We start from the raw sequence: 26,589 nt of genomic DNA on the forward strand, positions 1-26,589 counted from the left end.
ACTAAATAATTTATAACATAAAAATCGAGAAGCCACTATAGTGAAAATAAATCCTTAAAAATGCAATTTATTAACCTTTTTATATGAGCCATTTGAAATAAAATGATAGTAGGATTGCTACCCATTTCAGCAAAAACCCAGAGAAATGGCTCTTCCCCAGTCTCACTTTCTCCCCTTTTAACTTATTCATATTCCCTTCTTCATAGAGCACATACTATAGGCAAAGCAGATTGCTGGGTGTTGTGAAGGATGAGAAGAGAAAGCCCTGATCTTTGCTCTATATCATTTTCAGTCTTAAGAGAGCAGATGATTCAAGTTACAACAAGTGTTATAATGGAGGTAAAAAAGACGAGCTCAGATGAGAGCAGCTAGTCTCAGGGTGGCTAATGAAGTCAGTAGATATGGAACTGAGCTTGGAAGGATGGGTTATGCAAATAGGCATGGAAAAAGCAATTCAGAAAATGAGTTTATAACTGAATTTCATGCCATTTTCAGAAGTCTTTCAGAGCCCCTGGGAAACACATCTTTTTGAATTTGAGTGGGAGGACCAAATGGCAATCGGGTCATCTGGGTCGGATCAGGTGCCTTCTGGAGAAAAGCATGGTTTTAAGTGTTTAATAATGGAAGCTGCATTTACTAATGTACTTGTTAGTGGTCCCCATGAAAGGATGATCAGATTTAAAAAGAGATGTGTGCATAGGTTAAAGAGTATTTCTAAACATAATGGAAATCCCGGGTCACCAACATAAAGGGAGGGTCTCTAGGCCCAGGTTCACCCCGTTCTTGCGGTGCTGCCTTTGTCAGCTTGCTCGCTCAGATTTGCCCACAGCCATGTTTTTCAGGTTGACATTTGACTTGCACAGTGAAAGCTTTTGCCGGATTTGCTAACAGATGGTTCTCAGCATGGTTCACAAAAGCTGGACCTGTACTGTTCTGTATGCTAAATGTTCTTCTTATTGCATATTTACTGAAGGATGGCCTCTCCATCACAGGTGTTTGCAATTATATTTAGTATTCGACTGTGGGCTTTCTGGGTTTGTTTTATGGACTTACCTTACTGAATGCTTTGCTTGTATAATATTAAAAACCACAAAAGGATTTTTGACACATTGGAGGTTGTTAGGCATCCAATTTCCAACAATGAATGTTTCTTTTCCACCAACGTGAAGCTGGGACCCCTTGTTAGAGGAGCCCTCCCCGCTAGAAAACATGAGGCCAAATTGGAAAACTTTGGCACTGTCCCATTTTTCCTGTAAGAGCTTTAGGGATGTGAGACCAGGGAGACAGGAGGTTAAATGAGAAGGGCTGGAAGACAAAATAAGAACAGCTGGAGTTCATTAGTTAAAATCCAGGGTCACTAGCTAAAAAGGCAACCGAAAACCACGTGCAGAAAAACTGAACAAGTAACGCAGGCTTCTTTAAAAAGCCTTGAAGCAGGAATTACTTTTCCTGAACAGTTTGGCTGCTCTGATGGCGTATCAGCCGAAGATTTATTGAGTAGGATTTTACTGCATGTACAGTCTTTCTGTTTATGGGTAGAATACATGTGGCAGTTTATTAATCTGGTCATTTGGAATACTATTTGATCTTAACATGAAATATTATGAATTAGCCAAAGTATGAACAGCACTAAGAGAAACATCTCTTAATACGTGTGCCAGATACTTTTCATGTGATACCTCTTTCAAGCCTCTTAACAACCTTTACAGATAGATAGTATTATTATTCCAATATATAGCCGTGATTCAAACCAAATCTCTCTGATTCAAAAATCCATACATTATGCATTCGTTCTACAAATATTTATTGAGCTCCTGCTATGGACAGGTGCTCTGCTGGCTGCTGGGTACCTAGCACTGTACACAAAGACATGTTCCCTACCCTCATTGCTTTGCTAATTATAAAGATTAGAAGTCTTCATAGCAACTTAGAAAATCTTTCATAACTGGCTCTAGAATTACATTTTAAATGTTTATTTTTACAAGTAGGAGAAAACACTTCCATTTGAATAGGCTAATATTTTAAGTTTTTATATAAGAGCACATTCCCCAATTTTATTAAATGATATATCAATATATTGATAATGTGTATTATTTTAAGTATCTTCTATAAAAATAGACACTTTGGGTTTAAAAAGGACTTCCTGGACTTTCAGCCTGTTAACAGCATTTGTTTAGGAAGCAGCCATATAACTAATCTTTTTTTGAGGACTAGGCATCTGATATAATCTACCCCCCATAATCTTTTTTTAAAACTTTTACATCAACTTTAGTTGGTAAAGTATGTAATTTTTATTGTAGTGATGAAGGAATCTGAGCCTCAGAGAGGTTAGGTAACTTGTCTGAGGTCACAGAGCTAGTAATCAGAGATGTTAGGTGTTAGAATTCATTCTCTCTACTCAATCTCCTTTCTACATTATTATGATAAATTTAGAAATTCTTAACTCAAGCATTTCTCTTTAGCAACAGTAAAAATAAAAATCTGTTTTTATGATACATTTTGTATAAATATTAGGCAAAATGCTGAAGAAATATTTTAAAGAAAATAATACGTAATATTATCTATTTGTCAATTCTGATTCTGTCGACTTCCAGTAATTGCAGTGTTTAAATTAGAAACAGTTGCAGTGGAGAATATTTTAAGATCATTCACTAGCAGAAAACATTACAAAGGAACTATTCCCAGTCCAAGTATGAGAAAGCTGAACCAAAAATAAAGTCAGTCACCTCCCCAAGGTCATACAATGAGGTGGAGGATGCCAGTTAGAACTGCTGAGTCGCTGTTACCACACAGAGATTATGGCAGGTCTGGCAGACAAGAAGCCCTCCACTGAATGCAATCAAAGCACAGCAGGGACGTGACATATTTACAAGTGCGTAGTTACATTTTTATAAAACAAAACAGTGGTAGGATGATGGTATGTGATTGGGATTGCAATTCCAAAGAAATCAGATGCTAACTATTATCGAACATGTGTCTTAATAATTATCTACATTTATCTAGATGATGTCTTTTCTTGGAATGCATCACTCAACTCATTGACTTGATTTGTGACACACAGGACAGAGAAAATGTAACATCAGGAACTACGAACTGTTTTAAATTCAGTGCCCAACGTGGGTTGAGTTGTGGGAATTGGCTCCATTAATGACTCCTACATAAACTCATTACAACTATCGGGCCTTCATTAATTCACAAGCACTTATTGAGCACCACGAGCCAGGCCTGTGCCAGGTGCTTGAGATGCAAAGACACGGACAGGGAAAATCTACGCTGTTGGGAGCTCACAATCTGGAGAGGGCTTGGACCACCAGGCACTCTCTCTCTACACAGCCGTGCCCTAGGACTCTGAAAGTCAGCCTTGTTCTTCCTTGTCATTGTCATCCTTACATTTTCTTCTAAACTAAAGCAGAACATAGTAGACTAATATCAAAACATCATGACCCATTGCACTTGCAAAACATCAATTTTCCCAAAACTTCACTAAACCACAGACCCAAATGAAGTGAACAAAACCAAGAAATTAAATATTCTTATATCATTGCAAGATAAAAATAATTTTTTCTACATTATTAAATCTCTTACATATATGAGAATCAGATTAAATTCCATTGGGTGGAATTCCAGTGGTATTTAGTTGGTCATACTAAATACCTTTTTGGACATTTAAAATAAAGAAAGAAACACTCTGCATTTTTTAAATGAGCTGAATAATGTTTTGTCGTGGGTCATTTTTCCTATAGGAGATTATGTTGTTTTCTTCAGGTTTTCTCTTTGGCTTTTTGAGTGTTCTCATGATCATACCAAGTTAGTATATGTAAAATTCTTACAACTCCTAGCATGTGAGAAGTGCTCAATGAGTGTTAGCTGTTATCATCATTGTCATCATCATCATCATTATAAAACTATTTTAGAAGCACTTAAAGTAATTCCATTGTGATTCCATTTGTCTGGTGCTTTGAAGTCTCCCAAATTTATCCTAGTGTCTTCTCCTTGAAGAAAAACAAAAGTAAGTATACTTAGACTATGTGAATTATAAACACAACAATTTTACAGGATCAGAATGCTCTGATTTTAGGCTCTTTCCGCTTCTCAGTTGGCTTTTGCATCCCTCAGCTGATCAGCCTGCGGAACACACCACATCCTCCTGTGAAGTTTATGAGGTGGCCTTGAACTTAAAAAAAAGATTTTTTTCTTCCTAGGTTTAAGGCCCACGCATCTGAGGCTGTAGGCCTTTTAGATACTTCTGCTGGATGGACCAAGCAATATACCAATACCGTGAGATAAATGCTTTAAACGTCATCTGCTCTTTCATGAAAATTCCCTATTATTACTCATCAAAAGTCACAGTTTCTATATAAGTATTTCAGTAGTTATGGGGTGTTAAAAAAGCAGTAGTAGACATGGTCATAACACATAGCATTTATAAAGACAATTCAAAGACACAGAGAATAAAACATCTTCAACAGAAATACCTAATGCCAACCAATCATAGGTATAGAAATATTAGGTCATTAGTGACACTAATTCAACAATAAATATTTACTGAGTGCTCATCATATCCCAGTGTCCTAGGCACTGTGGAAAGAGAAGTAAGCAAAAAAAGACCAAAGCAGCTGCTCTCCATGGAGTTTATATTCTTAAAGGTAGAGACAGACAACAAGCAAACAGATAACATGTCAGGGGCAACAGACCTATGGAGAAGCATACAGCAGGGCACAGGGTCACTGCTGTGGGTCAGGGGTGGGGGCTGCTATTTCATCAAGAGGGGTCAGGGAAGCCCAGACCTTATGTATATCATTTGGGCAGAGATCTGAAGGAAGCGAGGGAGGAAGCATGCAGAGAGCTGAGACAGGAGGATTACAGACAGGGGCAAGGGCAGGTGTAAGACAGGGATGGAAATGTGTTTGGAAGTGTCCAAAATACAGGTGGGGGGCCAATGTGGCTACGGCCAAGTGAGCAAGGGTGGGAGGTGCAAGGCTGGGCAGGCCATTGTAAGTCCTTTCCATCTTACTCGGAGTGAGATGAGACACCACTGGAGGGTCTGGAGCCAGGTGGGGACAGGCCCTGACTTCCATTTGGGAAGGATCACAGTGACTGGTGTTCTCTGGAGAAGAGACTGCGGGAAGGAAGGAGGAAGCAGGGAGACTAGTTAATCTGAAATAATTCAGGTGAGATGTGACAGTGGCCCAGGACAGTAGGAGAGGAGATGGCAAGGAGGGAGGGATTCTGGACATGTTTTGAAGGTATTGCCAACAGATTTGCTGACGGATCAGACGGGGGCGGGAGAAGAAGAGCTGAGAGTATTTGCAATTTACTAGAGCAGTGAATCCTCATCAAAGGGGTTGATGGTTTCAGAAGATTTCTGCAAAGAAATTGCGGATTGAAGATAAGACTACTAATGCAAAGGTAAGAGAATAGCAGAGAAATGGCAAAACGGACACTTTCCCTACTCCTATGAAACAGAATTGATCAAGAAAAACTGTATGAAATAAAGATGTATACTGACTGTTGTTAGCTGTGAGCCTCATCCTAAGTAGATATTATTTCCTGAGCTTTTTAGCAAATGATAGTATGAAGCCATTGTGATGAACAAAACATGCCATCATGATTTTAAAAATCAGCATCAGGAGTTTTAGTAATATCATATTTAAGTGAGACTATAATTGTATTAAAAATAAAATATCAATATTCTTAGTAATTTCGGCTTTACCATATGCTTTTAAAATCTAATTTTGGTATATCCTTTGTAATGTGTGTGCATAGAGAGAGAAATTCATGAACATAATTTATAAATAAAAATACACATAAAATACAAGCATTCTCAACTAATGTCAGAAGTGTTGTTGTGACTACGGAAGGTGGTAAAAACTCTCGCAAAAATGACATAAACAAAATTTTAAGATGTTAATCTGGAAGGAGGGGTTTAGTGGGGTTAAAGTTGAAAGGGAAGGGGAAGAAGCTGAGGGCCGGGGTATTAATTCTAATTTGCACCCATGTGACACTTTACATTTACCAAAGTTTCCACACATGGGCTCTGATTCCATCCTCATGTCATCCTGTGAAGTCAAGTCAGGAAAGGCATTATCTCTTTTTCATAAGGAGTGAGTTGAGACTTAGGTTGAGATTCTCTCCTGAGCTCACTCAGACAGAAAGTGACAGGGCCAGGATTCACATTAGGGCTTCTGGCTCCACAGTCAGTTTTCCGTTAAAACACTCAATAAATATTTTTGATAAATTAAGTGCTTACTCTGGGCTGAGTGTTGCACTAGGTGGTGTGGCAGCATCTGAAAGAGGGGGAAAGTCACTCCCCCAGTTCCCGTGTAGGCTTCAGTCTGGAACTAGAGACAATAGAGGCCTGTGAAGCTGTTACTACATTTACAAAGCCATGTACTTGTAAAAGTGAAATAATACATTTAGCTCATAGGGATTCGAGGGGCAAAAAGAGTCATTAGAGCAAAGGTGTGGGCAGGAGCCTTTGGTGCTAAGAGGTTTCCGGCTCCAACTGACTTCAGTAGAGAAGGAAATTCACCGGTTCACAGATCTGCAACTACGGGCTTGCAGGGTGCAGACAATGTCACCCAGGAATCCATGTCTCTCCATCTCCCCACACTGTTTTTCTCTGCCTTAGATTTATTCCCAGGCATGCTCTCGCCAGGTGGTGGTAATCTGACCATAGCAACTCCTGGCTAAATCCTACAAGCTCAGCCCTCACAGTGGAAAAGAAAGCACTTCTTTCCTCATGGAAAACAGGAAAACCAGCAAAACAGGGCTCTCCCAGGCTTGGATTTTGTGCCTGTCTCTGACCCGCTCACTGTGGCTAGGGCGTGCTGTGCTCTGATTGCCTAGGCCTGGGTCACATGCCCACTCTTGGGTAGGGTTGGGTCAGCCCCACCAGAAGAGCATGGCTGAGTCGCAGAGGGTTGGTTCCCCAGAGAAAAATAGAGGTGTCCCCACTAGAAGGGAGAATGGCTGCCAGGAGGAAAAAACAATAGAGGATCAGTACATAAGATTCCTGAAGGAAGTAATTGTGTTCCAAACTTTGTAGGGAGTATTTGAGTTTGTCTTTAATCTTACAGAACTCTGGGAGGGAGTTGGTGCAGGAGATTCATGATAGGTAGATGGACCCTACAGAACATTCGTTAGAATTTCTGTACTTAACTTTTCCTTTCCTTTAAGTCTTGAGGATACTATTTCTTCATGCAGAGATGCCCTAAGCTGAGAATCATCATCTTATTATTGAGCCTTTTCTGGTCTCCACTCTCCTGAAGCTGGGGGTCTTCCTATCTCTGGAGCCCCCAAAGACAGCCTTTCAAACCCCCTCCCATTCATTTACCGGCCTTTTGTGGTGACTTCTCCCCTTTAAGGCCTCCTTTAGTGACCTAATAATCTGTTATTGAGGAGGTAAGAGAGTCCTCAGCACCCCCACTGCCCTGGGCTCCCTAAGGTTGGCTCTCTCCTCTCTGCAAGTTTGCCTTTTCTCCTGTCCACAGAGGTTTGCAATTCTGCCTTTAAGAAATCCCCTCCACTCGCTCTTATGTTTCAACAATCCTTCCTCGCATGCTCTTATCCCTGCCCTCCACCACTCACGTCCACGGGCCCTGTTGACTGGCTGTGGGATTTTGAATTTTAGAGAATGGTGTCATGTCGCAAAGTCCTGCCCTGCAAGGCAGAACACTGCATTTCCTGCTCCCCCAATGGCCTCTCTGCAAGCCTGTTCTCCTGAGGCTCTGAAGCAGAGACGATAAGATTCCCAGAGGAAAGCATTTGCAAAGTGCTCTGAGTGCTTTGATGAAATTGATTGGGTAAATGGAACCACATTTTTTCAACTGCTTTAGCCTCTAAGAAAAATGTTATGTAAATGCAATGACTTGCCGTTTAACAAATAGTGAAGGTCCTTTGTGATTTTAAATATTACTTCACAACAAGAGATTTTTTTCCAGCAGTAAAAAACCAGAATGCTTGATGTGAAATGTTTAAAAAATAAATGCTGCTTGATGCCTTTTAAGGCAACGCTTTCATTATCAATGACTGAATTAACATCTTTATTTAATTTTTCTAGCTTCTCTCCTGAAGGGTTTGAAACATGCCAATATTGTGCTCCTGCATGACATAATCCACACCAAAGAGACACTGACATTCGTTTTTGAATACGTGGTGAGTTGCCCCAGCACTTTAGGAAGCATGAGGGGAAAGCCCGGTGCTTGTATAATGAATCTGTTAATATTTTATGGCACGATAAAACTTTCATTACAATGTGGAAAGTGTCATGGAAATTTTCATCATTGTGGCTCGTAGAGCCTGTTGTGCCCAGACTCATTCTTTGGTCCTACTTCTTTACTCGCTATATTTGCTGTCTTTCCCCCTCACCAGCAATAATAAATAAGCACTTTGAGTTTGCCTCCTAAATAAAACTCCTGCACTTATTTTTTATCTATTTTTAATCATGATCTGAGCAGAACCCAACATGTTTTCATTGACAATAAAGATGTAAATCACAAGGTTTTAAAAAATTGTATACGAGTTTACTAAAGAATAACTCATTTTGCGTTTTTGAAAGGAAAAAATATTCAAATAAGCAGAAAGAAATCATCAGGCATGTGTCCTTAACTTGCCTCCAAGGACACTTGGGGAGTGAAAACCCCCCTCTCTGTGTTCAGTGCCAGTCGTTTCAAGGAGCATCTCTTTGTGCCAAGAAACAGTCTTCCTTCTAGGAGCAGCAGCTTAGGAAGGCACGCTGTGTTTGACTTTTAACAGCGGAATCTCAGAAAACCTCGTTATGTACCTTATGCTCCTTATTCTCAAAAGTTCTGAACTTTGGGCCTCTGACGGTCAAGTCTACGGTCTGCTTTAGGGTATTAACCAAGCACCGCTAACGTCACTCTCTCCACTACTTTGTGTAGCACACAGACCTGGCCCAGTATATGTCGCAGCACCCGGGAGGCCTTCATCCTCACAACGTCAGGGTGAGTACTGTGAGGGGCAGGACTCTTCTGGCTTGCCCACAGCAGGAGAATTTTGAAACAGACTGAAATCGCGAAGCAAAGTTCCATGATGCTAAGTAAGAAGATAAACATCACTGATATTCCAGAGAAAAGTAATAAAAAAAAAGAGTTACCTCTCAAGATTTGGAGCGATGTCTAGTTGTTTTCTGGGCCACCCAACCTTGTCAGTCATTGCCGTCTTGCAAATGTCTTTAGAAGTATAAGTCGATTAAAAAGAATTGCATTAAAAGGAAAGAAGTGAAGCAAGGCCGTCATAAAATAAATGCCTTCTTTGTGGCAGAATACTGTGGTCTGTGATCAAGTTTGTGTTGTGCTTATAGTTCCGCACTAGAATTAGCAGACAAACTACATTTGTTGGATCTTAATCACTTACCCTTTGGCCTGTTTTATCAGATCCTATTATATATGAGACCAACTTCCATTCTTCCAGTCACTGGGAGAGAAATAGTAATAAACTCTTAACTAGCTGTAACTCTACATTTATTATAAATTTTAGAAACCATTTGTATTTCATACTTTTCATTCCCTAAGCTTTTATCGTTATTAATTAATTGATTGGCCCTAAACATAACCATATGAGATTTCTGTATGATGTACTCATTCGTTTGACTAATATTTATGTGTTCATTTATTCACTCATTCATTCAAAAAATATTTATTGAGTATTCAGTACTATATTGAGTTCTGAGGTTTCAATAATGATAAGTTGCATTTCTTATTCTCAATGAGCTTAAAGTCTGGTAAGATATATGGATTTAAATAGGCAGTGGAAAACAAAGTGCTAAGAGCTATGGCCGTGTTAACTAGGAGTACCATGAGAACTCATAGTAAGAGGACTTAATCCAGCCTTGGAGGCAAGGGGGAAAAGGTTTGAGGACAGCAAAAACATTTTAAAATAGCTGTTGGAGAATGGGATAGAGAACTAACTAGGGAAATCAGGAAGGAATGTCTCGTAGTGTGTTAAGGACCCTGGTGAGGATGAAAACCATTAAATTATCTGCATGAGCATTGGATTTCTTTTAAATGGCAGTGCTTAGCAATTTGAATAGAGGAGCAAAGAGAGTAGACGGTTGAATTGACTCAGAGTTGGAGTTTTGCCGGACGTGTGAGAGGAAAGGACAGTTGGGCAAGAGAATTGAGGAGATTGTCAAGAGACAGGTTAAAGCGATGGTCAGTGGTTTCTAAATTGAGTCTAATCTGAAGGAAAGAAGTAAAGATAAGCAGGTTGCTGATAGGTAGGGAGAGAGCTGGAAGAGTCAAGGAACTAGAAATGTTGACGAAATAGAAGAATGGCTGGAGAAAGAATAACCATGAGAAAGATAAAAGATGTTCAGGCTTGAGTGACTCACATACTAGACACTGTGCTGAATTTTTAGAAGGATGAAAAGACATAGAAGATATGATTCCTGCCCCTAAGAAACAAAAAGAAGAGATAAGAAGTATACACCAATATTATCACAGGACGTTTGTGAATATTGCCAAGCAAGAAATAAGACCTAGTATTGTAGATGTGCAAAAAAGTAAAAGATATCTTCTCACTTAAGATGTTTCCTTAAGCCAAACCTTGAAGATGCATTGCATTTCAAGAGGCTGGGATAGGGAAAGATGTTACGGGAAGAAAGAATGCTTTCAACGAAGGCACAGAGCAGGGAAGTAGAGGATGTGCTCAAGGAAAAGGACCCCAGAGTCATGCACTGTTAGGGTGAGAGGGACCACCGTGGTTTCAGTGTTCAGGTTCTGACCCATTAGTGGGTTATGAAATTAATTTGATGACTAGCAACCAGCATTTTAAAAAATGAAATAGAATGGATGAGAAGAGAATAGAAAATATTAGAGCACATTACGCTTAGTAAGCATTATTTTGTGCAATTTTTGTTCCAGTTGAAACTGTGCTTTCATCTATGTATGGATGTGAATACTGGAGACATATATATTTTTCACAGTGGGTTGCAGTAAAAAAAAAAAAAAAGCCTTAAAAACACTGGGCTGGTCCAACTTCCTTATTTTGCAGAATTGAAATCCAGGGTTTGAGAGGACATATACTTTGCCTGAGATTATAGAGCCAGCTCTTGCGGTTGCTGAAAGAGATTCTTGGTTAAGACTCTTTTCCACTAATGCTGTACTGCATCTTTGGTCTTGTTGGCCTGAAATATAGAATACCTTAGTGAAATGGGGTACATTAGTCTGGGGAAATAGATTGGCAGGTGGCTGAGAGCCTTACTTTCTAAGATGTGGACTTTATTCCTTAGACAGTAGAGTCATTAAAGGAGTTTGAGTTGAGAGAGAATGAGATGATCAGAAGGAAACTTAGTAACTGTGGTCTGAGGGGTGGATTAAGAGAGGAGACTGGAGTCAGGGATTCCAGGTAGGAGTTTATTGATGTGGTCTGGCCCAGTGCTTCTCAAACATCAATGAGCAGACGAACGACTCAGAGAGCTGATTCAGGAAGTCTAGAGTGAGGCCTGAGCTTCTGCTTCTAACATGCTCCCAGGTGATCTAGATGCTGCTGGTCAAGGACCAAACTTTGAGGAACAAGGATCTAGGTAAGAATAAAGGCTTAAATTATGGTAATTAAGGTAAGAATGGAAAGGAATGTGGAAAACTAAAACAAAGAAGGGTTCAGCCAGAACGTGGTGACTAACTGGGCATGAAGAGGGCAAAGATGCGGCCAAAAATGACTGATTTTGAGTTTGATCATCCAGGAGAATTACAGCTCTGTTAACAGAAATAGGAGAAAAAGTTGAGTTGGAGAGAAAGAGGAGTCATCCTGTTTTAGATGTGATGAGCTCCTAGTGGAGGTGGGACATCCAGAGGGAAATGAGCAGCAGCAACTGAAGAGGAGATTGGTGCTCAGGAGGGAGACAGACATAGGCTGGAGGTGTAGATGTGAGGGTAATCGGCACATGGAGTTTGTAGTTAAAGACAAGAGCATCAATAACCAAAAGAGCAAACACACCAAGAAAAAAGGACTGGGGATAGAACTTTTGCCTTTAGGGAAGAAAAGGAACAGGACACAAGGGACAAAGGGAAGCAGCTTTTAGGAATGAATAAGATCCAGAAAAATACATTTTCATGGAAGTCAAGGGAAGGCACAGTTTCAAGGAAGGCATAGTTGAGATTGTCATAATATGGTTGGGTCCCATACAATTGAAATTCATACGTGACAGCAAAGACTTTGTGAGTTTGGGAGGGATACACTAATAAATAGAGGGGCTTCCTAGGGGTATACGGAAGCTCAAAGAAAAAGTTATCCAATCAAAGCAGGTGGGAGTAGGGATGAGTTCGCTATAGTAGAAGCAGCAGTGAAAATGCTAGGATGCCAGAGGGCGTGGTATATTCCAAACATGGAAGGTAGTTCAGTAAGGCAGAGGTTTAGAATGAACAGAGTTGGGGACGGATGGTTAGAGATGAGACTTGAGAGGTAAGCAGGAGCCAGAGAATGAAGGGCTCAGCTATGTCGTGCTGTTCCATATGAGGAGCCATTAAATGGCTTTAAACAAGGAGGTGATAATTTCAAATTTTCTTTTTGCAAAGCTCACTCTGATGACACTGTGGTGACTAGGTTAGAAAGAGGGCAAGACCTTTTTTTGGAATGTCATAGTCCCCTGACTGCACTCTCTCCCTGTTTTTTTCTACTCCCATCTCATACTCCTATTTCCTCTAGTCATACCCCACATGCTGGTATCTGTTAGGATTACAGCCTTGACAATGAGGCTAATCAGGACAACAGTGGTGCAGATGTGAGGTGATGGTGGAGGAAAGTGGACATATATTCGATCAATTACTTAGCTAGAATTGACAGGAGATGGAAGAGTCAGCAATAATTTTTCTAGCTTTTTGTGTGCGTGTGTGAGGAAGATTGGCCCTGAGCTAACATCTGTTGCAAATCTTCCTCTTTTTGCTTGAGGAAGATTGTTGCTGAGCTAACATCTGTGCCAATCTTCCTCTATTTTATGTGTGATGCTGCCACACTGTGGCTTGACAAGCGGTACTAGGTCTGCACCCAGGATCCAAACCTGTGAACCCCCGGCCACCAAAACGGAACATGCAGACTTAACCACCGTGCCACCAGGCTGGCCTAAATTATTCTAGTTTTGAGTATTTAGATGGATGATGGTGCCATTCACTACCACAGGGAAACAGAGAGGAAAACGGATTTTAGAGGGATATAGTGAGTTAAATTTTGGATATACTGAATTTGAGGTGATTATGGGATGTCCAAGTGAACTTCAGACTATATGGGTCTAAAGTTTAGGAAAGAGATCTGAATTGGAGATAAAGATTTTGAAATCATCCAACTGTAGTTGTTAATTGAGGCAGTCAGTGGATTAGATGGCTGAGGGAGACTGCGTAAGGTGATAAGGTAAGAAGGTCAAGAATGGAGCCCTAAGGAACGTCAATATCTTAGCAATCAGGAGAGGAAGTAGAACTCATGAAAAGAGCAGCCATAATGATAGAAAAACTAAGAGGCTGTACCAAGGGGAGAGAGCTTCAGGAAGAAAAACATGGTGCCAAATGCTGCACGGAGAAGAAATGAGAGGCGTCCATTGGCTTTCCATAGTGAAAGGCATTGGTGACCATGGGAAAACATTATGAATGAAATTATCATTGCAGAAGCCATTTTATAGAGGGATGAATTTCACATTTCAGAGGACAGTTGCATATGATGGCAAGACCCGGTGTGTGACCATGGATTGAGAGGCTGAACTGGGTTGGAGAAGCAGATTGTTGGAACTGAGGGGGCTGGCTGGGCTTTTTCACATGGGCACTGATGTCAAGGAAGCAACAGCTGTGATCCAGGTGCCCAAGTCTTCAGTGAATGGTGGAGAGTGGTGGGGAGTTCTGTGGATGACAGTGAAAAGAGGCATCGAGGAAAATGGAGCTGGATGACATGAAAGCCCAAGGGACAGGGATTTTTACTTAAAGGTGGAGAAGCAATGGTTTTGAAATGGTACTGGGGAGTCAGGAGGCTGCTGACCCCACTTCATGGTGGTCATAGATATGAGTAAGTTGTAGAAAAAGTAGCATCCATTTGAGAATGCTTCAGGGGAGCAGTGAACTCAAGGCGTCGTTCAAGGAAAGGAGCCAGAAGGAAATTCCCTAGTGGTTGGGTTGTAGGGAGTTTTTAAACCCAGACTGAGGAGTGAAGATTGAACAATGAAAAGGTCTGGAAGAGGAAGGAGCGATGGATGCTGGGTTAAATGAGAGGAAGCACTAAGCAGTTTGGAGACGAGCTTATGTGGGGAAAAAGGAATAGTCAGAGAGGCTTACCCTTTGAGTAGTGACCACAGAAGACAGGCTGGGAACACAGTGAGGTTAGCCTGTGTCAGATTTCTCGCAGAACAATCCCAGGGACCCCCAGCGAGTGGAAGGACTCGGGCTCCCCTGCAGGAGTTGGCTGACTGATATGTTTTTGAGGGACTCCCAGCCCAGATGGCACTAGCCCAGTGGAATTATTATGTTCCCAAGGGACTCATTGTATTGGAAACAGGACTAACGCCTGGGGTATGGGAGCCTCTCTGGAAAGAGTCACCCACACTCTGGCTTGATGGTGAGTGAGAAAGCACCGTCAGACTGGTCCCGTTGTTGGTGCAGCTTCAGCAGTGTTGATGGAAGAATTCAGCTTGTAAGGGACTCAAGAGCGAGTGGGAGGTGAGGTTAGTCAGCACAGACTGCAGTTTTGAGAAGTGTGACTATGAAATACCAAACCTTAAGACCGCAGTACTTTACTGCGTACAAGTGCCTGAGGACATCTGTAGAGCCAGGGAGGAGAGAGACCGAAGAGCAAGGAGTGGGGAGGCGGGTGTGACTCATGAGTGAGAACAGTCTATTCCAGGGACGTGAAAGGCATTTCAGCCTGGCCACTAAGAAGCTGTCTCTGACTCAGCCGACTCCCTCCTTCCCCGTCATGCTTTCACTGTCTCTTCTCCAGTTTCTCAGGATGGTGTAGTGGTGTCAGGGAGGGCCGAATTTGAGACCTGGCCCTGACTCTTTCTAGAGGTGTTTTTTGTTTTTTTTTAAGGAAGATTAGCCCTGAGCTAACTGCTGCCAATCCTCCTCTTTTCGCTGAGGAAGACTGGCCCTGAGCTAACATCCATGCCCATCTTCCTCCACTTTATATGTGGGATGCCTACCACAGCATGGCTTGCCAAGTGGTGCCATGTCCGCACCAAGGATCCGAACCGGCAAACCCTGGGCCGCTGAAGTGGAACGTGCGAATTTAACCGCTGCGCCACTGGGCCAGCGCCTCTAAACATGTTTTTAAAGCCCTATTTTTCTTTTCTGTAAATTGAGGATAAGACCTCACAGGGTCGTTTTCAGGATTACAAAAGGTGCTAAATGTTATTTTCCCTTCCTTGCTCCTGTCTCTGTCCCTCAGCTGTCTCCATCTCCCTCTTTCTTTGGTACCATTACATGGAAAAACGTATTTTTAAGCACATATTATGGCATCTTTCCTTGTACCTTGGACTTGAGTTGCTTCTTTATATAGCCTTTTCCATGAACATTTATGTTCATAACCAATTGGAAGCTTTGAGTGTTGGTATAGGAATTTTGTGCCTTGAGTGATATGATGAATGGTAAAACAAACAGTGTGTGTTTGAAGCACCAGGAAGAGAAATCACCGGGAAGACTCATGGAACCAGTGAACATTTGAAGTGGGAGTCTCAAGAAAATTGTAACATTCTTACGTGGCTTGCGACCCTGATGTGGGACCTGCATGGAACCTACATGGCCACAGCTCTGCTGTGGTGGGTCAGCTCCCCAGCTCCTGCTTCATTCAGCCCATGCTGCTCATCAGCACGGCTCCAAGGTCTTCAAGTCATTGTTAGCTCAGTGCAGGTCCTAGCATCTCTCAAGTTCCTAGTTTCCAAGATGTGATGGAAAAAGTGGATTTATCCATGCAGCTCTGCGTCTGCTGTTTTGCCTGTGGCCCGAGGAACGCTGGACCTGGCCCTTTCTTTTCTAAACAGCCAGAACATGTTCTCAGTTGGCATAGGTCTTTGTAAACACTAATGTTGATGTTTGAATTCTCAATTGCCGGTGGCACTGGAAAATAGCAAAAGATACTTGGAATAATAAGCATTCTTTTTTTTCCTTAAGCTTCTATATCGGTGGGAACCTAATAGTATCTTTGGTTTCTGTGCCTTATAACTACATGCAACATTTTAAAATTTGGGCCCAGAACGTATTTTTGCTGTTGTTCCCCACCCCCAACCCACCCCGCCGCTTCTTTCTTCTCTACTATTTATTTCTTATTCTCTTTTGATTTTTTTCTTTTTTGGTCTAATTTCTTTTGGTCTGTCTCCCCTCTTAATCTATACTGTATATTTCCTTTGTTTTCAACTTTGAACCTGAGACTTTAAAAAGAAGTTTAAAAAGATGATGGTTCCTTTATTTCCTACTACCATCTAAGGGTATATTTTCCGGTCTGGTCTCCTTGTGTTGTGTTTTTAAAAGGGTTTCATATCAGAGAGCCTGGAAAACTTAGGCAGTTGTAAACCTCAGACTCACATTTCCAGGTCAACTTTGATCTTATATGCCAAGTTCATCGGTGGGAGAAAAAATTAAATCTTTCACATCTAAATCAATAACTAGTGTTCCAAAGGAAACTTCAAAGTTTCACTTTAGATTTTTAAGGAAGGGTAATTCCATCAGTATCAAAGAAACAAGATGTCAGGAAAAGCCAGCATCCCTTTGTGTAGGACATGGTCGACTTACTTGACTTTCCTTGTCCTTCCCGCTGCCCCCACGAATGTAAAATCTTCATTTGTTTGGTCTCTCAAGAGACACTTTTACCAAATTCTTTCAGATGACTGTTTTTGATTTAGAGGAGAAATCAACACGTAGTGGCTCCACTTTGCTTAGATAAGGTGTTCATTCCTTCCAGCTTTTCATGTTTCAACTTTTGCGGGGCCTGGCGCACATCCACCACCAACACGTCCTTCACAGGGACCTGAAACCTCAGAACTTACTCATCAGTCACCTGGGAGAGCTCAAACTGGCTGATTTTGGTAAGCTGCCCCTCGAGTCTCTTTCTAGGCTGTGAACAATGATGCTTTTGTGCGCACGTGTTTAAAACATTGACTAGGTCTGGCCTTTGAAAAGTAGAGACCCGGGGAACAAGATGCTTTGTGAGGGTATCAAACTACCATATAGGACGCACGAGGCAAGAAACAGTGTGTGATTGGAAGCTGCCTAGGACTCCATCAAGCCCCAGTCTAATCAATCCTAAAACTCGGGCACCCCTATGACCTCACTGCCATTTTTGATAGAGAGACGTGTGTCAAGTGGACTGGACTTGGTAGGTTTCCCTAAATCTGAGTGGATGCACAAATTCTGTCAGAATAGATCGAGGTTACCCCAGGATGGCAGGATAAAGAAGTTAACCTCAGATTGTAGGATGGACTCCTGCTGGAATGGAGGCTCTGGGACACTTGTTCCGCTCACCTGTGTATCTATATAGGTATGACTATATGAGGGCCTGAGGTTTTTATTCCCATCAAAGTGATGCACATGTCCTCAGAGTATCATTGTATGTTTCCATTTTAGCCCTTATTACAGTTTATAATTATGCACACACACATATATATATGTGGATGATTTTGTCTCCTCCACTAGATCGTAGGCATTATGAGGGCAGCCTGGGTCCATTTTTGTTTATCATTGTATCCCTAGTGCCTGGCATCATAATAGGTGCTCAATAAATATTTATTGAAAAACTAGTTCTGTGTGAGCTGAGGAACCACCCTTCTCTGTTTGAGAGATGTCAGATGGAGATTCTATAGCTATAGGACCTTATTCTGAGATAGTAGCTTTCATCCAGACGTGTAAGCATTTAACAGACATTCCTTCAGCAATTCCCCACAAAGTGAACTCATCTACTGAGATTTTTTTCCAGCTATAGATCATGAGATTCTTTGAAATAAGTAGCTGACCTGACAAAAGTACTCTCATTTTGCAGAGGAGCACTTGAGAGTGTCTCATCTAAGGTCCTATCAACCTTATTATTTATTTTATCAACTTTATTAGTACATAAAGGGTAGATTAGCAGTCCCCACCCTTTATCTACTAAACTGGGGGTTCCTGGACTGCAAAAATGGAGGGTGCCCATATAAGTCATGAATTGAGTTCAGTTGCTATTATGAGATGCAAAATTACAGAGATATAAACATGCTAGAAACAATTTTCTCATGCATTACAATCTGACCTAAGCAGTCAGAGCTCATGGTGGCCCCATGGTATCTTGGCGCCTTCTGTCATGTGACCGCACCGTCCCTAGGCTGTTGCCCAACTGCATATTTCAAAATGGTGGCCACCTCCCTCTCATTACAGCCTGCAGAAAGGAGAAAAGAGAAGAATGCTTAACCCCTCCATTAAGAGCAAGATCTGGAGGTTCACACATCACTTCCGTTTGTATAATTGAGGCAAGAGTTTAGTCACCTCCCTACAGTTGGCTGAAAGGAAGGCCACATCTAGCTGCAAAGTAGGCCAAAATTTGAGAAATTCACTTGATGAAGTGACATACAAGGATCAAGATAGTTCAGTGGCTTTTTAAAAGCACTCAAAGTCAGTGTATTATTTTTAAAATGTTGTTTACTCTGCCAGCTATACTCTCCTTGGTAGAATAAATCACTGTGACTCTCCAGGAAGTCCCAGGACAATGAGTTCTGCGCTTTCCCCTTTTGGTCAGGTCTTGCTCGGGCCAAGTCCGTTCCCAGCCAGACATACTCTTCAGAAGTTGTGACACTCTGGTACCGCCCTCCTGATGCCTTGCTGGGAGCCACTGAATATTCCTCTGAACTGGACATATGGTAAGAGCCGGTGCCAAGAAAATGTGAGTCATCCTACCCATGAGGGTTGCTTATCATCTGTGTTACATTTTTAATAATAACTCTAATAATGCAATCACAGTTACATATAGAAACATAAAGTGCGTTCAAATGCATATCTCATTTGATTTTTGCAATCATTCTATGAGTTTTTACAGTTAAAGAAACTGAGACTCAGGGAGGTCTTGCCCACAGCATCTTCTGAATCCAGTGCTCTTTCTACCATGTCCCTCCTCCTAACTCTTCTCTTCAATCATTTGTCTTTTCTCCTTATCCTCAGAGAAACACACATACACCTCCAGACCACAGACACACACACACACGTCTGGGCATGCATGCTCACACATGCCCAAACATGGTTCAGAGGCTGGTGAAAAAAACATAAAGACCAAGATTCAGGGGACCTGATTTTCACACCAGTTCTATTTCTAATCAGTTACTCTGGATTACGTTATCTTGAAAAGTCACGTATCTTTTTTGTGTCTGTATTTCTCCATTTAAAAAATGAGAGTAACAAACTCCCCATGAAGGGTTAAATGGGACTGTAGAGCAAGTACAAGAATGAGGTAGGCGCTCTCGAGCAGAACCATGTTGTTGGGGAGGGACTTGGACTAATGGGGTGTGCTGGTGATTGTGGGATCTCAGGCACTTGTCATCCCAGACCAGTGGTGTTATGTTATCCGGATCTTATTCCTGGGAAATCCCAGTCTTTTGGGGGCCACAGTTGGATGTGTGGTGACTTTGCAGTCATAGCCACCTCCTCAAAGGTAACCAAATATATGGACTTCTTTCAAGTCCTTACAGGGGTCTTATATAAACAGAAGGCCCAATAATAGGTTTTTAAAAAATTGAACAGTATCCTAAAAGGCTAACCTAAGCTTTTGGATTTCCCAAAGAATTGAGAAAGGCTGCAGAAATTTTCCTCCAGTGTGTCTGTAGTCGTTGATTTCCCAACACCCCGTACCATTTCTAGAAATATCACCTGCTAGTCAAAACCCTCCTGAAGCTGTCAGCTTTCCCTTCTCTGCGCTGTCACTTCAAAGGCCTTCGGCAGGCTCCGGCTTCCCCAGCTCCTCGAGACCACTTCCTGGTTGTGCTTCACAGACAGAGTGAAATTTCTGCTCGTCACTTTTAAACTTTGTTTTATTACAAAGCAGTCAAAAATATATATAACATATATATATGTCAGTGATCCTCAGCCAGGGTCAGTTTTGCTCCCCAGGGACATTGGCAATGTCTGGAGACATTTTTCATTGTCACAGCTGAGTGGGGCGGGCTACTGGCATCTAGAGGGTAGAAGCCGGAGATGCTCCTAAGCATCCTATGGTGCACAGGACAGCCCCTGACAACAAAGAATGATGCAGCCCAAAATGGCAATAGCATGAAAATAGAGAAACCTGATGCAGATTAGGAAGCATGATAAAAGGAACTCCGTGAACCCACTACCCACTGTAACAACTGGAACGTAATCGATACCGCCGCCCCTACTCACTCGTTTCCCATCCGCCTGCTCCTCCACCAGAGGTGCTTCTGCCCTGAGCATTTGTTCTTGTCATCATTCCCTTACTCCTTTTAAGAATAAGATTTTTATGTATTCTAAAAAATATTATTTTATTTTACCAGCTTTTGAGTTTTTTAAAAATGGTATTATGTTGTTTTTAGTCTTCTGTAACTTGGTTTTTTTTCACTCAGTGTTTCTAAGGTTCATCCATGTGGACCACTGTGGCTACCCTTTATTTCCTCTTGATGAACGTTTCCATTATTTAGTTTGTTTTTTGTTTTGTTTGTTTTTGCTATTATGAACTCACTTGGTATTTGTATTTAAGGATTTCTTTAGGGGTCTTCAGAGTAGATTTGCTGTGTCACAGAGTATGTGAACGTTCAACTTCCTAAATTAGTGCTGAATTGTTTCCCAGAGTGGTCGTGATCATTTATACACCAGCAGTGTGTTGTACTCCCTTATGCTCATCTGCACCAACATTATAATAACAGATTTCTTAATTCGTGCTGATCAAGTGGGTAGAATGGTATCATGTTGTGATCTAAATTTGCATTTCCCTAAATATTAATGAGGTTGGACATCTTTTCATGGATTATTTGCCATTTGTGTTTTCTCCTCTGTGAAATGCCTGTTTGTGTCTTTCATTTATTTTCTTTTGGTCTCTCTGTCTCTGCCTCTGACGGTCTGTCTCTCCCCTTTCTCCCTCCTTCCTTTTCTTTCTTTATTGATTTATAGGAATTCTTATATTCTGGAGACTAATCTTTTATCGGTTATGTGTGTTGCAGGTAGCCTTCTCCAGTTAACAGCTTATGTTTTCATATCTTTGTGTTGTCGTTTTGAACAAAAGGTCTTAATTTTAATATTGCTAACCTTATCAGTCTTTTCTTTTGTGGTTAGCCCTTTTGTTTCTTATATACAAAATCCTTTCCTCCCTGAGGTTAGAATGATAATGTCCAATACATTCTTTAAAATTGTAAAGTTCTGGGGCTGGCCCCGTGGCTGGGTGGTTAAGTTTGCACACTCCGCTTCGGCAGCCTGGGGTTCACGGGTTCAGATCCTGGGCGCGGACCTATGCCCCGCTCATCAGGCCACGCTGTGGCAGTGTCCCACATGGAAGAACTAGAATGATCTGCAACTAGGATATACAACTATGTACTGGGGCTTTGGGGAGAAAAGGAAAGAAAGAGAGGAAGATTGGCAACAGATGTTAGCTCAGGGCCAATCTTCCTCACAAAAAAATAAAATAGTAAAATTTTTCCTTTCACTTTAAATCTTTATATATTGGAAACTGACCTTTGTCTTTGCTAACCAATTGTCTCACCCCAATTTCCTCAGTGATCTGCCATGCCAAATCTCTCATATATCAAGTTTCCTAAAGCATAGGTCTGTTTCTGGGTTCTCTATTCTGTTCCACTGGAGTCAATTTGTCTGTCCCTGTACCAATGTCCCACTATATTAGTTTCTATAGGTTTATAATAATACCTGATATCTGGTAGGACAAGTCTCCCCACTTACTTCATCTTCCTCACGAGTGTCTTGACTATTTTTCCCCTTTCATTTTTCATATAAATTTTAGGTTTGGTGTTTCAAGTTTCATGACAAATCCTAGTGGGATTTTCGTTGGAATTACATTGAAATTATAGAGTACTTGGAGGATTATTAAAACCTTTGTGATATTGTCTTCCAGTTTTTAAGCATGGTGTATCTCCATCTGTTTAGTGCTCCTTAAATGCCTCTCAATAAAGCTGTATTACTTTCTCTCTAAGGTCTGACACATCAAGAGCAAACGTCCTTGTAAATCTTTCTGTTGTTTATTGTTTCTCTTGGTTCTTGCATCTGGTATCTTTTTTCCATGCATGTTTAGTTGTTTTTACAGTGATGCACTAATTTTCCTTGGAATTTCATTTGTGAGACTTTGTTGAGGCCTTGAATGAAGTGAGTTCCCTCAGAGAGGATTTGCATTTGGTTCTGCTAGGTACATTTTTTAAAAAAGAAATTTATTGTTGTGTCTTACATGAGGATTGGTCTGCCCCTAGATCTTGATTTCTTAATGCCATTTCTTATTAAAAAGAACTAGGACTTTTCAGAGAAATGGCCAGTTCTAAGGCTGGGGCAGAGTAAGTACAAGATGAACCACGAATGTCTTGTTGGGCTGGAACATTTTTTACAAAGCGATCAAAAGAATGATGGGTGTCTGTCAAAAGGACATGGGAAGCAGCTTGAAGAGACTCCCACTGGCCAAAGCTGGTGCATTTGAGCATCAAAGTAAATAATAAGAGTAATGGATTACAACCCACCGAATAAAATAAGAATACCTAAGTCCATACTGCAGATAAATAGCTGGATGGGTGGACAGATAAGAAGGGAAGCTCTTCCCTACAGAAGAATGTCAACCATAACTGGAGAAGAAATGATGGAATTAGAAAATCTCTATTTTATAATATAGTAGTAATTGGTTCAAACAAGAATCATCAATGCTAAAATAGAGGGAAAAGTTTGATGAGGAATAAGATGTTTACATAGTCTCAAAGTACCTCTCCACAAATTACTTACTAATTTACAAAGGAAAAAACAGTAACTTTATTTATTTATTTTTATTGAGTTCATAATAGTTTACATCAATGTGAGATTTCAGTTGTCCATTATTTCTTGACTGTCACCACATAAGTGCTCCCCTTCACCCCCTGTGCCCATCCCCCCACCCCCCTTCGCCTGGTAACCACTGAACTGTTTTCTTTGTCCCAGTGCTTGTTTATATTCCACATATGAGTGAAATCATCTGGTGTTCGTCTTTCTCAGGCTGGTTTATTTCACTTAGCATAATTCCTGCTAGGTCCTTCCTTGTTATTGCAAATGGGATGAATTTGTCTTTTTTTCTGGCCATGTAGTATTCCATTGTATATATATACACCACATCTTCTTTATCCAATCATCGGTCTGTGGGCACTTGGACTGTTTCCATGTCTTGGCTATTGTGAATAGTGCTGGAATGAACATAGGGGTGCATATGTTACTTTGGATTGTTGATTTCAAATTGTTTGGGTAGATACCCAGTAGTGGGATAGCTGGGTCATGTGGTAGTTCTATTTTTAGGGTTTTTTTGAGGAATCTCCATACTGAAAAATAATAACTTTATAGTAGAAAAACTTGGCAGACAGCACCTTAACCAAGTGATTAGAGTTAATATGATCAATAATGGGACTGTCTGACGTCGTGCGCCTCCTCACATGATGCACTGAGAAGGATACAATGTCACTTATGTGGTTTTCCTGCAAAAAAACATAACCTGAATCAAATCATGAGGAGACTTCAGATAAACTCAGTTTGAGGGACAGTCGACAATGTCACTAGCCTGTACTCTTTAAAAGGTCGTGGGGGAGGAAAAATTTTCCTCTATCCTCTTAGGTTCAGTGAGTGGGCCTGCAAAATAAACTGACAAGAGACAGATTAACAGGAGAAAAGCATAGAAATTTGATTTGATGTTAAAAGTATTACATGACACAGGGGAGGTGGCTTCATAGAAAGAAAGAAAAATTCCCAAAGCAACAGCTAGTCTTTTAGACTATTAGAGGCTTTTACACTAGTCTGATGAAGGACAATATGTTTGTAGAGAAGTGACAAGACAAAGGAAAGGGGATTCTGGACTCTTCGAGGGGCCATAAACTGTGGGAAGGCAAATGTACGGGGGACCCTAATGGTAGATAAGGGTTATTTAGCAAGTTTCTTTATGTAGATTCTTCTTGGTGCCATCTCTGCCTCCAGTGAAAAGGTGGTTCTCCCTTGTGGTATCGGAAGGTGGGGGGCATCTTCACAAGGGGAATTTATGCCCTGCTTTCAGGCCGATCAGGCAGGTAGAGAACTCATCCAATGTCTGCTTTGTCTCAGTTGCCTTCAGCTTAAAATAGTCCTTTTCCCAGAGCGGCATATTTTGGGGTGGCATTTTCTGTTCCCCTACGGGATCAAGGTTTTGAAAGGCAAAGAAAGACTAAGCAACTATTCCAGATTAAAGGAGATTTAAGGGACGTGCCAACCAAACACAATGCACAGTCCTAGATTGGATGCTGGGATAAAAGGAGCCAAAGAACACTACTGGACAATAGGCGAAATTTCACTACGGACTGTAGATTAGATGGTGGTATTGGCTCAACATTAAATTTTCTGATTTTGATAATTTCACTGTTGTTATGTAAGAGAATATTTTTATTCTTAGAAAATACACATGGCAGTATTTAGGGGTGAAGAGTCATGGTATCTGTAATTTACTCTTCACTGCTTCAGATAAAAATAGATGGATGAGAGAGAGAGAGAGAGAGAGAGATGACAGAGATAGAGAGAAAATGATGAAATGAAAGAGGCAAATTGTTGGCATTTGGTGAATCTCTTTGAAGGATATAAGAGAGTTATTTCTACTGTTCTTGCAATTTTAAGTTTGAAATTATTTCAGAATTAAAAATTAGCAAAAAGTTGAGAAAAATCTGATATTTCACCAAAGATAGTTTAAGAAGCACTGGTCTGGTCCATGATTGGTGTTTGCAATTATTCATGTGTGTTTGAGAAGAATGCATATTCTTGAATTGTTGGGTACAGGTTTTCACATATGTTCAAAAATTCAAGATTTTTAATTGTGTTATCCAAATTCTTTTTATCATTTTTGTCTGTTTAACCTACCAATGAAAGGTGTGTTGAAATTGTTCACAATATTGTTGATTTGTCATAATTCTATCCATTTTTGCTTTATAGTCTTTGAACCTATTTTAATTAAGTGCAAATAAATTTAAAACTGTTCATTATTCCTGCATGCCCTTTAGCTCTTATGTTTAGAATAATTTTCCTTTCTTTTGAAGTAAATCTTTTAGAATTTCTTTAGTGGAGGTCTGTTGGTGGCAAACTCTGTTTTGGTTTCTTAACATAAACTCTCATTGCTGAAAAGTAGTCTTGTTGGGGTATCATTCTAGATTGATGAGTATTTTCTCCCAGATCTTTGAAGGCATCAGTCCCCACTTTGTCTTCCATTGCTGCTCTTGTGAAGTTTGCTTTTAGCCTAATTGTCCTTCTTTCGCAGGTGATCTCTAACTTTCTCTGCATGTTTTTCTTTGTCTTTGTGTTTACGCAGTTTTTACTCTCAGGCATCTCGTGTGGATTTCTTTTTTCTTACTATACATTGTACTTCTTCCAATTATGAATTCATGTCTTTCATCAGCCATTTTCTTTTTGAATGTTGCCTCTATTCGCTTCTGTGTTTCTGGAGCTGCAGTGAAAGGTTATTAGACTGCATTTGTCTATTACCCATGGATCTTATCCTTTCTCACATTTCTGTCTCCTCAACTTTCTGTGCTGCATTCTGAGTAATTTTTTCCTAAGGCTTGGGCCAGGTCACCCAGCCTAGTTCTCTAAGTCTCTCCTAGACTGTGTATCCCTTATCTTTTAATGCATATACAAATATATATATTATTCCATTGATAAGTGTTTCACTAACTTGACCATGAATAATGATGACACTTACAAAATAGAATTCAGTTATAAATTAAAGTTATTGTTATTACTCTCATTCATTCCATTATTATTGTGGTTTTCCTGGTAAAACTAAAAGAGAAACACAGAAATAGAACAATAGGTATCTTCCATTGAGTTTCCAGTATTTGTTCACTCTCTACCTAATTGTTAGACAGTGGGTGTGTACGCAGGGATACCCTTTCTCTCATTTTTTTTTCCTTTTCAGAGTGATAAGAGAAGTGAATAGGGAGAAGATTTCCAATTGACAAAGGAAGGAAAAGAAAAAAATTCCTATTCTGCTAGGCCATGCAGCCCCATTGGGTGCAAACTAAATGACTTTGTAGGAGACAGAGGACAGTGGGTGAGCATTAGAGCCTTTGTCTTAAAGAAACTGATTACAACACAGTAGGGCACAAGCCTCTTGTTCACACTGAGCCCTGATGGTAGCAGTGCCAGTGGGGGGCCCAGAGCAGATGGTGAAATCATGGAAAATGTACAAGTGGGACAGATAGGTTATTCCCAGCACTTACACCACATTCTGTAGTCTCCCAATATCTTTTCTTCTCTCTCTGCTACCTTTCCAGACCCTAAAAGGTTCCATTAGCAACTTCAGTGAGAAAAACGCAATGTTTTAAGATGATTACAATGGTTCTTTTGTTTGTTTGTTTTTACTTTTTTGTGTTGTGTTAACATATGGAAAACATAAAATTTACAATTTTAACCACTTTCAAATGTACAATTCAGTGACATTGAGCACATT

The 26,589-nt window shown here is 40.7% G+C and overlaps 1 protein-coding gene across 2 annotated transcripts in view; it reads left to right on the forward strand.

The window, feature by feature from the left end:
- CDK15 (cyclin dependent kinase 15) overlaps positions 1 to 26,589 on the forward strand; it is an 87,925-nt gene that overhangs the window by 7,209 nt on the left and 54,127 nt on the right. For both annotated transcript variants that reach the window (XM_008534073.2, XM_070581749.1), the window contains exons 5-8: positions 8,063 to 8,157; positions 8,904 to 8,966; positions 16,894 to 17,017; positions 18,697 to 18,817. In XM_008534073.2, coding sequence (XP_008532295.1) covers positions 8,063 to 8,157; positions 8,904 to 8,966; positions 16,894 to 17,017; positions 18,697 to 18,817 — 403 coding nt within the window. The remainder of the gene's footprint in view (positions 1 to 8,062; positions 8,158 to 8,903; positions 8,967 to 16,893; positions 17,018 to 18,696; positions 18,818 to 26,589) is intronic.

Source organism: Equus przewalskii, chromosome 17 (assembly GCF_037783145.1).
Source record: "Equus przewalskii isolate Varuska chromosome 17, EquPr2, whole genome shotgun sequence".
NCBI classification, from domain to species: Eukaryota; Metazoa; Chordata; class Mammalia; order Perissodactyla; family Equidae; genus Equus; species Equus przewalskii.